The 18,966-nt window shown below is 44.0% G+C and overlaps 1 protein-coding gene across 1 annotated transcript in view; it reads right to left on the reverse strand.

Moving 5' to 3' along the window:
- Window positions 1-18,966, reverse strand: part of LOC112217705 (cadherin EGF LAG seven-pass G-type receptor 1-like) — a 92,765-nt gene that overhangs the window by 33,261 nt on the left and 40,538 nt on the right. Inside the window, exons 3-5 of the mRNA XM_042294898.1 lie at window positions 13,635-13,857; window positions 10,545-10,660; window positions 9,595-9,683 (exon numbers count right to left, since the gene is read on the reverse strand). Coding sequence (XP_042150832.1) covers window positions 9,595-9,683; window positions 10,545-10,660; window positions 13,635-13,857 — 428 coding nt within the window. The remainder of the gene's footprint in view (window positions 1-9,594; window positions 9,684-10,544; window positions 10,661-13,634; window positions 13,858-18,966) is intronic.

Below are 18,966 nucleotides of genomic sequence, written 5' to 3' on the forward strand. Positions count from 1 at the left end.
GTAGTCACCTGGAACGCATTTCAATTAACAGGTGTGCCTAGTTAAAAGTTAATTTGATAGTGTTGACTAACGGGAAAAACTACAAAGTTGAGTGAAGCTCAATCTCGTGCTTCTCTGCGCAGGCTGATCTTTCTTCTGCAGCAGTCCCAGGGGAGCTGGGCTCCCGTGGACGTGTGCAGCTTAGGGGGAACATTGGTCCTAAGGCTAGGTTACAACATAGGCTATATGATCGGCAGTTTGGTAATAGGCACCGCTAGGTTTACACAGTACACTGAGCAATGTGAAAGCATCATAGTGAAAGACCACAGGCCCTGGGGAGAAATGAATCATGAAGTAATTCTGTTGACAGAGGAGAGGCCTGAACATTGTACTACTGTAATACTAACATTGTCTTGCTCTTTTCACACAATACATTCTACCCAGTTCAAAAGTTTCCATATTCGCATACTGAATTGAAATATCTGGATTATGGATCAATCACAAATGCCTGCTGCACTCCACACTACTTTATATTGTTCTGGCCTTCATTAATAACGCCAGAGTAACATAGATACTACTCTTTGGGCATCTGTTTCTTTTATCCCTCTTTTCTCATGGTTGGGCTATCCCCCGTAGATAAAAAGGTAGTAAATTGACTGTGTTGGCCGTCTGTTTGTGCTGTTCTGGTTTATCTTTCAGACATCTAGGCTCTGACAGAAGGGAACTGGAAGACTGTTGTTGCAGAGCTTTGGACTGTTTGGTTTGGCACTATGTTTAATATGAGAGAGGGCATACTCAGAATAGAGCTCTTACTAGACTAATTATAGCAAAACTACTGTAAAGTATACAAGATCTCCCTTGTTGTTGCCATATATAGGCTGCATTCTATTCACATTATGTCACCATGTCAAGGTCAATTCAAACAACAGGAACTCAGTGACATTTGTTCCCCTCTCTATTCCACACATTCCAAACAAACACTATCATAAATTCACATTAATCATGTGTGTTCCATCTTCCTGTCCACTAGGAAAGCCTGAGTACAAAACAATCACTAAAACAATGCTTTTAGCATATCTTCTCCAGAATGTGCAGAATGAGCTGAATGATGAAAATTCTAAACCATGTCTGTATGTGTGTGTGTGTGCGTATGTGTGTGTGTGTGTCTGCATAAGTGCGTGTATGCGTGTGCATATGATGCAGATGGTGCATGCCACGGCTGTGAAGGCCAGAATGAACTAGACAAAACAACTAGCTGCTCTATCCCTCTTTTGTATTGAGAGTGAAAGCACAGACTTTCTAAACCCAGAGGCGCAACATCACCAGACTTCTGGGAACCCTTGGGAAGCAGACCAAGCAGACCAGGCCGGGATTTTGAGAAGTCAATGAGAGAAGTGAAACATTCTTTCTCAGATGTACATTTTCTTGAAATATAAAGACAACCTAGATTCGAGCCAATGTCTTAAGTAGTTGAACTTGTTATTACTCCAACCTCGTTAAACTGACACATTTAGATTTTCATTAAAAACAACTTTATATGGAAGAAGTGCCCTTGATTAGATGGCCTGCAAATGCACAGTTTGGCGCAAAATGACCTGTTAAACCCGATTATGTGTTTCTACTCATGAGCTTAGGTAGCCAACGTCGCCATGATCGCCTACAAGTGTGATTAGGGATTTCCATTGGAGAAGCAGTTTAAGCCTAACTTTATACTGTACTGTCTTAAAGCTAGTGGTGAAACGGTTCACAAAACTCACGGTTCGGTACGATACGGTACAGTGATGTCACGGTTCGGTACAATACGGTACAGTGGTGTCACGGTTCGGTACGATACAGTACAGTGGTGTCACGGTTCGGTACGATACGGTACAGTGGTGTCACGGTTCGGTACGATACGGTACAGTGGTGTCACGGTTCGGTACGATACGGTACAGTGGTGTCACGGTTCGGTACGATACGGTACAGTGGTGTCACGGTTCGGTACGGTTTCGATACATCGACAAAATAAACGCCTGAGAAATATGTCATTTTCATTTAGATTTGCGATTTATTATAATAGTAAACAGGGTAGCTTGAATTCCCAGGAGCAGATGGAAACGAAGGGGCAACAAAAAACAGCAGTGCCTGCCTTATAACATGAAATAAAATAGTCATTTAAAACAGAACTTCAACAAGAGTCCAGCAGCATATATCAACATTAAGTCACTTAGCAGTGCCTTAACCTGTTGTAACTACCCAAAAACATTTTTATCAGATTTCCAAGTTTTTATTTAAGAAGATTAGTCTATCCACATTATTTACAGTGAGCACAGATCGGCTTGCTGTGACAATGTTAGCCGATGTGTGGAGGAGAACCCCTGTCGCCTGCCGTCTTTGGAGAGGTGTTGGCTCCTGTGGTATCTGTGGCCTGACCCTGCAGAATTAAATTAGATGAAAATTACTACCTCTAAAGTGGCTTTAAATATATAAAAAATATGGTTTAAAATAATATTTATTGTTAGAAATATACATCAGACACTATTATAACAATTACAATTATTACTTTAGAATTAATTGTTAAATCACTAATTAATAAAATAATAAATGTCACATTAACTAAATAAATACAATACCTGCTGTGAGTTCATTGTAGACTCTCAGACGAGCAGCAGCATCCAGGTGAAGCAGGGACTTGAACCGGGGATCCAAAGCGGTGCTCTTGTGTAAGAAGTCTTGGACACCAGGGTCAGCATATCTAGGCTCCAGGTTAACTCTGATAGCAGTCTTGACATCACTTACTGCCGGGTCATCTTCATCAGATGCCACTATTGATTTCAGGATCATTGCTTTCATAAGCAGGGCCATGGAAACTAGTGGAATGATGGAATGCTCTCAGTGCATATCACTGTTTTGAGAGGTTTGCACACTTTGATAACTTCCTCTGCTAGTCTTCTGTCATTTTCAGACAAAGTCACAATATCTTTGACATTCTTCCTCACAGCTTGATCAGTCAGTGTAGAATACACCACAACTTTCTGCTCAAGGTTTCTCTCAACCATGTCATGGCTTGAATTCCATCTAGTACGGACATCTTGGATTAGTTTGTGGTTTGGCAGCTCCAGCATCTCCTGTTTGTCTTGAAAACATGTGCAGCAGTTGTGCTTTTATGACAGAAGGATACCACCTTCCTGATCTTTGATTGGAGGCGAGAGATTGGATTCACTGACATTGCTTTTTGAGATGTTAGATTAAAAACGAGCAGAGCATCATATCTGTTGCCCCAATCCAGATAGCGCAACTGCATTTACAAGATTTCTAGTGTTGTCAGTGGTCACATGAATCGTTACATTATCCCTCTCCAACTTCCACACTCCAACGACTTCCCTCTGCTCTTCCCCCAAGTTTACACTGGTGTGAATACTCTCAAGGGGACGTGTTTGAAGGACATGGCTTTTTAACTCCCACTCTGCCGTAATGAAATGAGCCGTTACAGTAAGGTTGCTCTATCTAGCTCTAGACGTCCAACTGTCTGTTAGAGCAACAGGCCGCGTTTCTGACAACTCACTCTCAAGTTGTTCTTTTGTTTTTTTGTATAAGGCAGATATTCATGTCTGGGCAAAATGTGTACGGGAAGAATAATTGAAGCGCGGCTCGATCACTTTAAACGTGTTTCTAAACCCCGCATTCTCTACCACAGAGAAAGGTCTCATATCTGCCACTATGAATTTTGCTGTCGCTTCGTTGATTTGTTATCCCTACCGGAGTCAGACGCATATTGTTGCCTGAAGGCCGTGGGGAGAAGTGGTTGCCTGAAGGCCGTGGAGAGAAGTGGTTGCCTGAAGGCCGTGGGGAGAAGTGGTTGCCTGAAGGCCGTGAGGAGAAGTGGTTGCCTGAAGGCCGTGGGGAGAAGTGGTTGCCTGAAGGCCGTGGGGAGAAGTGGTTGCCTGAAGGCCGTGGGGAGAAGTGGTTGCCTGAAGGCCGTGGGGAGAAGTAGTTGCCTGAAGGCCGTGAGGAGAAGTGGTTGCCTGAAGGCCGTGGGGAGAAGTGGTTGCCTGAAGGGGAGAAGTGGTTGCCTGAAGGCCGTGGGGAGAAGTGGTTGCCTGAAGGGGAGAAGTGGTTGCCTGAAGGGGAGAAGTGGTTGCCTGAAGGCCGAGGGGAGAAGTGGTTGCCAGAAGGGGAGAAGTGGTTGCCTGAAGGCCGTGGGGAGAAGTGGTTGCCTGAAGGCCGTGAGGAGAAGTGGTTGCCTGAAGGCAGTGAGGAGAAGTGGTTGCCTGAAGGCCGCGAGGAGAAGTGGTTGCCTGAAGGCCGTGGGGAGAAGTGGTTGCCTGAAGGCCGTGGGGAGAAGTGGTTGCCTGAAGGCCGTGGGGAGAAGTGGTTGCCTGAAGGGGAGAAGTGGTTGCCTGAAGGCCGTGGGGAGAAGTGGTTGCCTGAAGGCCGTGGGGAGAAGTGGTTGCCTGAAGGGGAGAAGTGGTTGCCTGAAGGCCGTGGGGAGAAGTGGTTGCCTGAAGGCCGTGAGGAGAAGTGGTTGCCTTAAGGCCGTGAGGAGAAGTGGTTGCCTGAAGGCCGTGAGGAGAAGTGGTTGCCTGAAGGCCGTGGGGAGAAGTGGTTGCCGTTTCATTTTTTCGCCCAGTCCCACCGATTGGTACCTACATGTAGATGTTATATCCACCACTCTAATAGGCTATCAGTAATGAACAGAGCCTACATGTTGTAGATGTTATATCCACCACTCTAACAGGCTATCAGTAATGAACAGAGCCTACATGTAGATGTTATATCCACCACTCTAACAGGCTATCAGTAATGAACAGAGCCTACATGTAGATGTTATATCCACCACTCTAACAGGCTATCAGTAATGAACAGAGCCTACATGTAGATGTTATATCCACCACTCTAACAGGCTATCAGCAATGAACAGAGCCTACATGTTGTAGATGTTATATCCACCACTCTAACAGGCTATCAGCAATGAACAGAGCCTACATGTTGTAGATGTTATATCCACCACTCTAACAAGCTATCAGCAATGAACAGAGCCTACATGTTGTAGATGTTATATCCACCACTCTAACAGGCTATCAGTAATGAACAGAGCCTACATGTAGATGTTATATCCACCACTCTAACAGGCTATCAGTAATGAACAGAGCCTACATGTTATAGATGTTATATCCACCACTCTAACAGGCTATCGGTAATGAACAGAGCCTACATGTTGTAGATGTTATATCCACCACTCTAACAGGCTATCGGTAATGAACAGAGCCTACATGTAGATGTTATATCCACCACTCTAACAGGCTATCAGTAATGAACAGAGCCTACATGTAGATGTTATATCCACCACTCTAACAGGCTATCAGTAATGAACAGAGCCTACATGTAGATGTTATATCCACCACTCTAACAGGCTATCGGTAATGAACAGAGCCTACATGTAGATGTTATATCCACCACTCTAACAGGCTATCGGTAATGAACAGAGCCTACATGTTGTAGATGTTATATCCACCACTCTAACAGGCTATCGGTAATGAACAGAGCCTACATGTTGTAGATGTTATATCCACCACTCTAACAGGCTATCGGTAATGAACAGAGCCTACATGTTGTAGATGTTATATCCACCACTCTAACAGGCTATCGGTAATGAACAGAGCCTACATGTTGTAGATGTTATATCCACCACTCTAACAGGCTATCAGTAATGAACAGAGCCTACATGTTATAGATGTTATATCCACCACTCTAACAGGCTATCGGTAATGAACAGAGCCTACATGTTGTAGATGTTATATCCACCACTCTAACAGGCTATCAGTAATGAACAGAGCCTACATGTTGTAGATGTTATATCCACCACTCTAACAGGCTATCAGTAATGAACAGAGCCTACATGTTGTAGATGTTATATCCACCACTCTAACAGGCTATTGGTAATGAACAGAGCCTACATGTTGTAGATGTTATATCCACCACTCTAACAGGCTATCGGTAATGAACAGAGCCTACATGTTGTAGATGTTATATCCACCACTCTAACAGGCTATCAGTAATGAACAGAGCCTACATGTTGTAGATGTTATATCCACCACTCTAACAGGCTATTGGTAATGAACAGAGCCTACATGTTGTAGATGTTATATCCACCACTCTAACAGTCTATCGGTAATGAACAGAGCCTACATGTTGTAGATGTTATATCCACCACTCTAACAGGCTATCGGTAATGAACAGAGCCTACATGTTGTAGATGTTTTATCCACCACTCTAACAGGCTATCGGTAATGAACAGAGCCTACATGTTGTAGATGTTTTATCCACCACTCTAACAGGCTATCGGTAATGAACAGAGCCTACATGTTGTAGATGTTTTATCCACCACTCTAACAGGCTATCGGTAATGAACAGAGCCTACATGTTGTAGATGTTTTATCCACCACTCTAACAGGCTATCGGTAATGAACAGAGCCTACATGTAGATGTTATATCCACCACTCTAATAGGCTATCGGTAATGAACAGAGCCTACATGTTGTAGATGTTTTATCCACCACTCTAACAGGCTATCAGTAATGAACAGAGCCTACATGTAGATGTTATATCCACCACTCTAACAGGCTATCGGTAATGAACAGAGCCTACATGTTGTAGATGTTTTATCCACCACTCTAACAGGCTATCAGTAATGAACAGAGCCTACATGTAGATGTTATATCCACCACTCTAACAGGCTATCAGTAATGAACAGAGCCTACATGTTGTAGATGTTATATCCACCACTCTAACAGGCTATCAGTAATGAACAGAGCCTACATGTAGATGTTATATCCACCACTCTAACAGGCTATCGGTAATGAACAGAGCCTACATGTTGTAGATGTTATATCCACCACTCTAACAGGCTATCGGTAATGAACAGAGCCTACATGTTGTAGATGTTTTATCCACCACTCTAACAGGCTATCGGTAATGAACAGAGCCTACATGTTGTAGATGTTTTATCCACCACTCTAACAGGCTATCGGTAATGAACAGAGCCTAGATGTTGTAGAACAAATTCTTATTTACAATGACGGCCTACCCCGGCTAAACCCGGACGACGCTGGGCCAATTGTGCACCACCCTATGGGACTCCCAATCATTGCCTGATGTGACACAGCCAGGATTTGAACCAGGGACTATAGTGATGCCTCTTGCACTGAGATGCAGTGCCTTAGACCGCTGTGTCTACGTGTGTGTGTTAACTAATTAACTGTACTAGAATGCTTAAAAGGCCGAACATTTTTTATATATTGGTAATAGGAATCTTTTTTTTGACAAGGAAAATATTGGATATCAGTATCGGCCAAAAATGTCATATCGGTGCATTGCTAATGTTAGATGTTGTACACATGGGGAAATGTGTAAATCAGAAGACAGTCTAGGACCAGGCTCATGTTCTTACAGCTTACAAAATGATAGTTTATGTCTGCATATGACCAACTATGAATGTATGTATGAGTAGGGGCACCGTAGTACAGTCGTGGCCAAAAGTTTTGAGAATGACACAAATATTAATTTTCACAAAGTCTGCTGCCTCAGTTTGAATGATGGCAATTTGCATATACTCCAGAATGTTATGAAGAGTGATCAGATGAATTGCAATTAATTGCAAAGTTCCTCTTTGCCCTGTAAATGAACTGAATCCCCCAAAAACATTTCCACTGCATTTCAGCCCTGCCACAAAAGGACCAGCTGACATCATGTCAGTGATTCTCTCGTTAATAAAGATGTGAGTGTTGAGGAGGACAAGGCTGGAGATCACTCTGTCATGTTGATTGAGTTTGAATAACAGACTGGAAGCTTCAAAAGGAGGGTGGTGCTTGGAATCATTGTTCTTCCTCTGTCATCCATGGCTACCTGCAAGGAAACACGTGCCGTCATCATTGCTTTTCACAAAAAGGGCTTCACAGGCAAGGATATTGCTGCCAGTAAGATTGCACCTAAATCAACAATTTATCGGATCATCAAGAACTTCAAGGAGAGCGGATCAATTGTTGTGAAGAAGGCTTCAGGGAGTCCAAGAAAGTCCAGCAAGCGCCATGCCCGTCTCCTAAAGTGAATTCAGCTACGGGATCGGGGCACCACCAGTATAGAGCTTGCTCAGGAATGGCAGCAGGCAGGTGTGAGTGCATCTGCACACACAGTGAGGCGAACACTTTTGGAGGATGGCCTGGTGTCAAGAAGGGCAGCAAAGAAGCCACTTCTCTCCAGGAAACATGGTGAGCGCTACCATCAGTCCTGTGTCATGCCAACAGAAAAGCATCCTGAGACCATTCATGTGTGGGGTTGCTTCTCAGTCAAAGGAGTGGGCTCACTCACAATTTTGCCTAAGAACAAAGCCATGAATAAAGAATGGTACCAACACATCCTCCGAGAGCAACTTCTCCCAACAATCCAGGAACAGTTTGGTGACGAACAATGCCTTTCCAGCATGATGGAGCACCTTGCCATAAGGCAAAGTGATAACTAAGTGGCTCGGGGAACAAAACATCAATATTTTAGGTCCATGGCCAGGGAACTTCCCAGACTTTAATCCACTTTGAGAAGTTGTGGTCAATCCTCAAGAGGCGGGTGGACAAACAAATACCCACAAATTCTGACAAACAAACTCCAAGCATTGATTATGCAAGAATGGGCTGCCATCAGTCAGGATGTGGCCCAGAAGTTAATTGACAGTATGCCAGGGCGGATTGCAGAGGTCTTGAAAAAGAAGGGTCAACACTGCAAATATTGACTCTTTGCATCAACTTCATGTATTTGTCAATAAAAGCCTTTGACACTTACGAAATACTTGTAATTATACTTCAGTATTCCATAGTAACATCTGGCAAAAATATCTTAACACACTGAAGCAGCAGACTTTGCGGAAATTAATATTTGTGTAATTCTCAAAACCTTTGGTCACGACTCTACATTCTCACATTTTCAAAGGTTTAGCCAGGCTAAAAACAACTAATATCTTTCCAGGAACAGTACTCTCAGTGGGTTCCATCTTTGAAGGTGACCATAATAACCTCCACTGCCCATAAACATAAAAAATCCTGCATAGAAAGCCCTGGATCCAGAAATACTTCTCTGCTTGAGGCCATCCCGTTTAGTTACACAGGCCTAACCCAGATTGTCTTTCAAAACAAGAGAACAAAGCTCAAAATGGAATCTCAATAATTCTATTCTTTGTCAATACAACGGCCTCAAATCAACTCTAAAATCGCCCAAAACAAAGACTAGCGTGTCTGTTCCCATGACAACCCTTTCAAACTCTGGACTCTTTGTGGAGTTTGAGGAGGTTGGGGGGATAGTATGAGTGCACTACTTGAATGACCTTTGGCCTGGAGGTTTATGAGGGCACTTCATCTGGGTTAATAACATCCTAATCCTACTGGTGCCCTAGTAACTGTGATTGAAGGATTTCTAAACAATGACCACCCCCTTCTCCCCCGCGCCCACCACACAACTCGTCACTTACCCCACAGACCAAGCGTGGTCTGGGTGAAGGCACGAAGCACAACAAGTAAACAGGGATCATTCTTTTAGTGATCAAATCTTATGTTATCATGATAGCCTCCACCTATCCAGGATGTGTGCTTACCCTGTTGTAGTAGTGTAGCTGTACTCTATGCCACTGACCATCACTGACCCCACTCAGGACAAAGGGTAATACGGTGGTTTTGGCTTCTCCTAGAGCGATGGAAACAGGACAAAGGAAACAGGAAAGAGTTTAATCGACACAGAATCCATTCCAACGGAGTTTGGCCCTTTTCATAGATACTTCCTCTCACTACTCTTTCTTTCTTTGAAGTCACAACCCTGAGCGTGTTACACCCAATGGCAGCCCTGCCACTTGGTTTGGTATAAAGCTGAGGGATGGGGCTGGGGAAGGTTTGGTATAAAGCTGAGGGATGGGGCTGGGGAAGGTTTGGTAGAAAGCTGATGGATGGGGCTGGGGAAGGTTTGGTAGAAAGCTGAGGGATAGGGCTCGGGAAGGTTTGGTATAAAGCTGAGGGATGGGGCTGGGGAAGGTTTGGTATAAAGCTGAGGGATGGGGAAGGGGAAGGTTTGGTATAAAGCTGAGGGATGGGAAAGGGGAAGGTTTGGTAGAAAGCTGAGGGGTGGGGCTGGGGAAGGTTTGGTAGAAAGCTGAGGGATGGGGAAGGGGAAGGTTCAGAAAAACACAAACCTTTGGACCTCTTGAGTTATTTTAATATCGGTGCTACTGATCCAGATCAGTGAACACTACTTTAGTTAGATAAACTGTCGGTTAATGATTGTTTACTAGGCTAATACCTCCATGGCAGTAATTCCCTGCCAAACTCAACACAACACAGTCCACTGGGTGAACTGCATGATCACTGTTTACCCTCAATTTTCTTGGCTCCATAAACTCTGACCCCTGCCCAGTTGGTCAGAACCTCCCTGTTAATGAGATTTAGTATTTCACAGAGAGGGGGATAGGAGAGAGAAGTGAAGTGAAGCAAAGGGAACAGAGTAAATGGAAGAGTCTGGCGGCCATCTCTTCTCTGCATCCTTTTACGACCTTACCTGCTGAGAAGGTGAGCTGGATTTGATCCTCGATGATCTCCAAGGCCATGAAGTCGTGCTTCTCGTTAAACCTTCCGTTGTAAAGCAGCAGGGCATTCCTCTCTCTGGTGGCAAACCTTCAGGCCATACAGGAGGTCAGACAGGAGGTCATACAGGAGGTCATACAGGAGCAAAGGTCACATTGATTGTACAGTACAGGCTTGGGGTAAAAAACATTTCAATTCCAGAAGTACAATGAAATTCTAACTCCAATTCCACATTTTTTCCAATACTTTCAATTAGGAAAATTTGGAATTGGATATTAATTTACTTTCTGAATTGACTGAAATTGAAATGGAATTGACCCTAACCCTGGTACAGTATATTATCAGCAGTATATTATCATTGATTGTATACTATATTATTACTTATTAAACAGTACAATATATTATATTATCATTGATTATACAGTACAGTACACTGAGTGTACAAAATATTAAGAACACCTTCCTAATATTGAGTTGCCCTCAGAACAGCCTCAATTCGTCAGGGCATGGACTCTACAAGGTGTCGAAAGAATTCCACAGGGATTCTGGCCCAAATTGACTCCAATGCTTCCCACAGTTGTGTCAAGTTGGCTGGATGTCCTTTGGGTGATGGACCATTCTTGATATACACGGGAAACTGTTGTGTGAAAAACAGTGCCTGGCACCTACTACCATACCCCGTTCAAAGGCACTTAAATATTTTGTATTGCCCATTCACCCTCTGAATGGCACACATACACAATCCGTGTCTCAATTGTCTCAAGGCTTAAACCTGTCTTGAGGTAATGAAAGAACGGGGGAGAGTGGGACACATTGAGAGACAAATTAACCTGGGAAATAACAGACAATGAGAGTGAAAAGGGAAAATTGAAAAAATAAACATACTGAACTAGAGACAATGAGAGGAGCAAAAGGAATTTGGAAAATTATGGAGGGAAGGAGGATTGGTGCGGACAGACATAGAACCAGAGCTAGTACTGGGAGCCATTCCGCTGTGTGTCATGAACCCTTTGGCACGTAGCGGGTACGGACACAAAGGTCAAAAGCCATATGGCACAGGGCAGCGTCACAGGAAACCATGATCAACAAAGCCAAACATCTAGAGTCCCCTGGCTCCACGCATCACTTCCTGTTTTTACCTTTGCCAGGGAACCTGAGCTGGACGTGAGGAAGAGATGTTTCACTACAGCCTTGATATATAAAATGTCACTCCAGGCAAGCTCTTAAACTTTTAAAGTATTTCAAATTAAAAATTAATACTATTTGAACCAATATCTGCACCTAACCACTGGATGAAGTGGCTTGTGCTTCTTTCGTGAAAACAGAACAGAAATGTCAAGGCTGATGTACCAGCCCTGTGTTTCAGCACTTCTGTGATTTGAAGTTCAGATGTGCCTATGCCTAAGCATGTCAAGTGAGTGAGACAACGAGAATGAGGCAATTTTTATTTGTGATTCCATTGATACAGCCATTACTGCTTATTACAAAGGGTTGTATGTACAGTACCAGTCAAAAGTTTGGACACACCTACTCATTCAAGGGTTTTTCTTTATTTTTCCTATTTTCTTACATTGTAGAATAATAGTGAAGACATCACAACTATGAACTAACACATATGGAATCATATAGTGACCAAAAAATTGTTAAACGAATCAAAATATACTTCAGCAATTTCAAAGTAGCCACTCTTTGCTTTGATGACAGCTCTGCACACTCTTGGCATTCTCTCAACCAGCTTCATGAGGAATGCTTTCCCAACAGTCTTGAAGGAGTTCCCACATATGATGAGCGCTTGTTGGCTGATTTTCCTTCACTCTGCAGTCCAACTTATCCCAAACCTTCTCAATTGGATTGAGGTCGGGTGGTTGTGGAGACCAGGTCATCTAATGCAGCACTCCCTCACTCTACTTCTTCGTCAAATAGCCCTTACACAGCCTGGAGGTGTGTTGGGTCATTGTCCTGTTGAAAAACAAATGATAGTCCCACTAAGCGCAAACCAGATGGGATGATGTATCGCTGCAGAATGCTGTGGTAGCCATCCTGGTTAAGTGTGCCTTGAATTCTAAATAAATCACTGACAGTGTCAGCAAAGCACCCCCACACCATCACACCTCCTCCTCCATGCTTCACAGTGGGAACCACATATGCGGAGATCATCCGTACACCTACTATGCATCTCACAGCGGTTGGATGAGACCAAAGGACAGATTTCCACCAGTCTAATGTCCATTGCTCGTGTTTCTTGGCACAAGCAAGTGTCTACTTGTTATTGGTGTACTTTAGTAGTGGTTTCTTTGCGGCAATTCGACCATGACGTCCTGATTCACGCAGTCTCCTCTGAACAGTTGATGTTGAGATGTGTCAGTTATTGAACTCTGTGATGCTGCAATTTTTGAGGCTGGTAATGCTAATGAACGTATCCTCTGCAGCAGAGGTAACTGTGGGTCTTCCTTTCCTAGGGCGGTCCTCATGAGAGCCAGTTTCATCATAACCTTTGATAGTTTTAGCGACTGCACCTGAAGAAACTTTCAAAGTTCTTGAAATTTTCCATTTTGACTGACCTTCATGTCTTTAAGTAATGGTGGACTATGGTTTATCTTTGTTTATTTGAGCTGTTCTTGCCATAATATGGACTTGGTCTTTTACCAAATAGGGCAATCTTCTGTATATCACCCCTACCTTGTTACAACACACCTGATTGGCTCAAACGCATTAAGAACTAAATAAATTCCACAAATTAACTTTTAACAAGGCACACCTGTTAATTGAAATGCATTCCAGGTGAAGCTCATGAAGCTGGTTGAGACAATGCCAGCCCAGCTGTCATCAAGGCAAGGGTAGTTATTTTGAATAATCTCAAATCTAAAATACATTTTGATTTGTTTAACACTTTTTTGTTTACTACATGATTCCATATGTGTCATTTCATAGTTTTGACGTCTTCACTATTATTCCGCAATGTAGAAAATAGTAAAAAATTTATAAAAACCCTTGAATGAGTAGATGTATCCAAAACGTACACATTATTATAGGGACATGTTATAAGACACATAGGTGTACTTACATGAAGGACACAGTGAAGTGAAACCTCTGCCGTAGCCCTCTGAAGGTGATGAAGGACTGGCCAGGGAAGCTGCGGGTGCTCATCTCACAATAGGGTTTCCGGTACTCCCCTGGGAGGCACTGGCACACAAATCCCCCCACCAGGAGATCCACACACCTGGCCCCATTCTTACACACCCCCGGGACGCAACGGCCAGAGCGGGAGTTCACCTCACAATGCTCACCTGTAGGAAGGGAAAAGGAAACGGGCGGCCCAGGTGAGCGGGAGTTCACCTCACAATGCTCACCTGTAGGAAGGGAAAAGGAAATGGGCGGCCCAGGTGAGCGGGAGTTCACCTCACAATGCTCACCTGTAGGAAGGGAAAAGGAAACGGGCGGCCCAGGTGAGCGGGGTTCACCTCACAATGCTCATCTGTAGGAAGGGAAAAGGAAACGGGCGGCCCAGGTGAGCGGGGATTCACCTCACAATGCTCACCTGTAGGAAGGGAAAAGGAAACGGGCAGCCCAGGTGAGCGGGGGTTCACCTCACAATGCTCATCTGTAGGAAGGGAAAAGGAAACGGGCGGCCCAGGTGAGCGGGGGTTCACCTCACAATGCTCACCTGTAGGAAGGGAAAAGGAAACGGGCGGCCCAGGTGGGCGGGGGTTCACCTCACAATGCTCATCTGTAGGAAGGGAAAAGGAAACGGCGGCCCAGGTGAGCGGGGGTTCACCTCACAATGCTCATCTGTTGGAAGGGAAAAGGAAACGGCGGCCCAGGTGAGCGGGTATAAAAAACTGCTGAATATAAAAAACGGAATACACATGTTCTCCTTTAAATCCTCCTTTCAGGCCTTTATATTGTGATGTGTCCTGGGCGAAGCCCCACAAATATATTTTGGGGAACAAGCTGAAATTAGTCAGGTTTTCAGCAGACACAAGTTCAACTCCATTACAACACAACCTACAAGCTAGTCTGAATGGACTCAGAAAGAGGGGGGTTGGGGTCCAACCCCCCTTCACAAGCATGTCAAAACACAGCAGATTGTAACCACCATGCTCTGTGACCCAGACTGACCCTCGGCTCTTTGCTGGAACCAAACGGCTTGTGGCATAATGACAACCAAACAATGGAGTGTCTTTGTCCAAGCAGCAGGCCACCTTGGTGGTCTGTAAGACACCTGTCATGACCCGTCAGCAACCCACACTGACACTGTCCTGCCTGGTTAACTAGACCTGAGATGTGTTTCGGAGGTGACACCATTCAAATGGATGCTGATGTCAGTAGTGATGACATCACTCTATTTTCCTTTCCCTAACAGCTTGGGGTGACCATTAAGGGGTCACGTACTGAGCTGAAAGATAGCTCCCAATAAAAAAAAACAGGAAAGGATCATTTACAGTATGGTAACAATGTATTACACGACAAGGCTTTTATATGGAAGCGATAGAGAACAGAGACAGGAAGACTACAGAGAAATGTGTGTGGAAAGTGAAGTGGGATTATGTCACCCTTTAAGGGTCATTGTATTACATATTATGAAAGAGAGCACCAAGGAGTCAAGAGATGATTTTCCCACAGGTCAAAAGGAACATTGTCAACCCACAAGGTCTTTGCATTCCAATGTGCCACTACCAGATCTATTTCCAGCTCCTAGTGTGGGGTGTTGTGTGCTGCAAATTACCCTGACAAGATCTGGATAAAAATAACACCGATGACTTACGGGGCACGGAATTCCAGCAGGTAATGACCCGACTGCAAGACAGATAATCTCTGGTTTGGAGGGAATTACAAGGGATCTTTTTCCCGAAAGTGTGAGAAACCTGAGGCCAACACTGTCAGGTCAACCATCATCAGCCACGTTATGACTTGAGACTACCTGGGGCTGGCCAAGAGTCTTCAAAGCATAGATGGCTAGGGTTTGATTAACAGGTAATAGCTTCTCCACAGAATCATGGTTTTGACTGTGGGCCATGTCTTTAATATAGGGGAATATTAAGCTCTATAGACAGAGGCTCTGTCAAAGCAGATGTGAGTTCTCGGTGGGGGTAGGCATGTTTCTATCTAAGTACTAATGACACAGAGACTAACCCTAACCCTAAACCAATGAGAGAAAGACTAACCCTAATCCTAATGCCAGAGAGACTAACCCTAACCATAATGACATAAGTAGTTGTTGTTATTGCATATCCTTAGATATACTGCAAAAATTGTCTGTTGAGACTGTTCTTTTTTAAATTATTCATTGTAATTCACTACAAAGCTGTATCATTCAACCTTAATAACAAAGATAATGACCCTAACCCTAATGACAGGGAGACTAACCTTAACCCTAATGACAGAGAGACTAACCCTAACACTAATGACAGAGAGACTAACCCTAACCCTAATTACAGAGAGACTAACCCTAACACTAATGACAGAGAGACTAACCCTAACCATAATGATAGAGAGACTAACCCTAACGACAGAGAGACTAACCCTAACACTAACGACAGAGAGACTAACCCTAACACTAATAACAGAGAGACTAACCATAACACTAACGACAGAGAGACTAACCCTAACCCTAACGACAGAGAGACTAACCCTAACACTAACGACAGAGAGACTAACCCTAACACTAATGACAGAGAGACTAACCCTAACGACAGAGAGACTAATCCTAACCCTAATGACAGAGAGACTAACCCTAACACTAATGACAGAGAGACTAACCCTAACCCTAACCCTAACGACAGAGAGACTAACCCTAACACTAATGACAGAGAGACTAACCCTAACCCTAATGACAGAGAGACTAACCCTAACACTAACGACACAGAGACTAATCCTAACCCTAACGACAGAGAGACTAACCCTAACCCTAACGACAGAGAGACTAACCCTAACCCTAACGACAGAGAGACTAACCCTAACACTAACGACAGAGAGACTAATCCTAACCCTAATGACAGAGAGACTAACCCTAACACTAACGACAGAGAGACTAACCCTAACACTAATGACAGAGAGACTAACCCTAACACTAACGACAGAGAGACTAATCCTAACCCTAATGACAGAGAGACTAACCCTAACACTAATGACAGAGAGACTAACCCTACACTAACGACAGAGAGAGAGACTAACCCTAACACTAATGACAGAGAGACTAACCATAACACTAACGACAGAGAGACTAACCCTAACCCTAACGACAGAGAGACTAACCCTAACACTAACGACAGAGAGACTAACCCTAACACTAACGACAGAGAGACTAACCCTAACACTAATGACAGAGAGACTAACCATAACACTAACGACAGAGAGACTAACCCTAACCCTAACGACAGAGAGACTAACCCTAACACTAACGACAGAGAGACTAACCCTAACACTAATGACAGAGAGAGACTAACCCTAAACCTAACAACAGAGAGACTAACCCTAACCCTAACGACAGAGAGACTAACCCTAACACTAATGACAGAGACTAACCCTAACCCTAATGACAGACAGACTAGCCCTAACCCTAACGACAGAGAGACTAACCCTAACCCTAACGACAGAGAGACTAACCCTAACACTAATGACAGAGAGACTAACCCTAACACTAACGACAGAGAGACTAACCCTAACACTAATGACAGAGAGACTAACCCTAACCCTAATGACAGACAGACTAGCCCTAACACTAATGACAGAGAGACTAACCCTAACACTAACGACAGAGAGACTAACCCTAACACTAACGACAGAGAGACTAACCCTAACACTAATGACAGAGACACTAACCCTAACACTAACGACAGAGAGACTAACCCTAACCCTAACGACAGAGAGACTAACCCTAACCCTAACGACAGAGACTAACCCTAACACTAATGACAGAGAGACTAACCCTAACACTAACGACAGAGAGACTAACCCTAACCCTAACGACAGAGACTAACCCTAACACTAATGACAGAGAGACTAACCCTAACACTAACGACAGAGAGACTAACCCTAACCCTAACGACAGAGACTAACCCTAACACTAATGACAGAGAGACTAACCCTAACACTAACGACAGAGAGACTAACCCTAACACTAATGACAGAGAGACTAACCCTAACACTAACGACAGAGAGACTAACCCTAACCCTAACGACAGAGAGACTAACCCTAACCCTAACGACAGAGAGACTAACCCTAACCCTAACACTAATGACAGAGAGACTAACCCTAACCCTAACACTAATGACAGAGAGACTAACCCTAACCCTAAACCTAACGACAGAGAGACTAACCCTAACACTAATGACAGAGAGACTAACCCTAACGACAGAGAGACTAACCCTAACACTAATGACAGAGAGACTAACCCTAACCCTAACACTAATGACAGAGAGACTAACCCTAACACTAACGACAGAGAGACTAACCCTAACCCTAACGACAGAGAGACTAACCCTAAACCTAACGACAGAGAGACTAACCCTAACCCTAACGACAGAGAGACTAACCCTAACCCTAACACTAATGACAGAGAGACTAACCCTAACACTAATGACAGAGAGACTAACCCTAACCCTAACGACAGAGAGACTAACCCTAACCCTAACACTAATGACAGAGAGACTAACCCTAACACTAACGACAGAGAGACTAACCCTAACACTAATGACAGAGAGACTAACCCTAAACCTAACGACAGAGAGACTAACCCTAACCCTAACGACAGAGAGACTAACCCTAACACTAACGACAGAGAGACTAACCCTAACCCTAACGACAGAGAGACTAACCCTAACACTAACGACAGAGAGACTAACCCTAACCCTAACGACAGAGAGACTAACCCTAACACTAACGACAGAGAGACTAACCCTAACCCTAACGACAGAGAGACTAACCCTAACCCTAACGACAGAGAGACTAACCCTAACCCTAATGACAGAGAGACTAATCCTAACGACAGAGAGACTAACCCTAACACTAACGACAGAGAGACTAATCCTAACGACAGAGAGACTAACCCTAACCCTAACGACAGAGAGACTAACCCTAACACTAACGACAGAGAGACTAACCCTAACCCTAACGACAGAGAGACTAACCCTAACCCTAATGACAGACAACCCTAACCCTAACGACAGAGAGACTAACCCTAACCCTAACGAGACTAACCCTAACCCTAACGACAGAGAGACTAACCCTAACACTAATGACAGAGAGACTAACCCTAACCCTAACGACAGAGAGACTAACCCTAACCCTAATGACAGAGAGACTAACCCTAACCCTAACACTAATGACAGAGAGACTAATCCTAACCCTAATGACAGAGAGACTAACCCTAACACTAATGACAGAGAGACTAACC

Source organism: Oncorhynchus tshawytscha, linkage group LG01, assembly GCF_018296145.1.
Source record: "Oncorhynchus tshawytscha isolate Ot180627B linkage group LG01, Otsh_v2.0, whole genome shotgun sequence".
In the NCBI taxonomy this organism is placed as follows: Eukaryota; Metazoa; Chordata; class Actinopteri; order Salmoniformes; family Salmonidae; genus Oncorhynchus; species Oncorhynchus tshawytscha.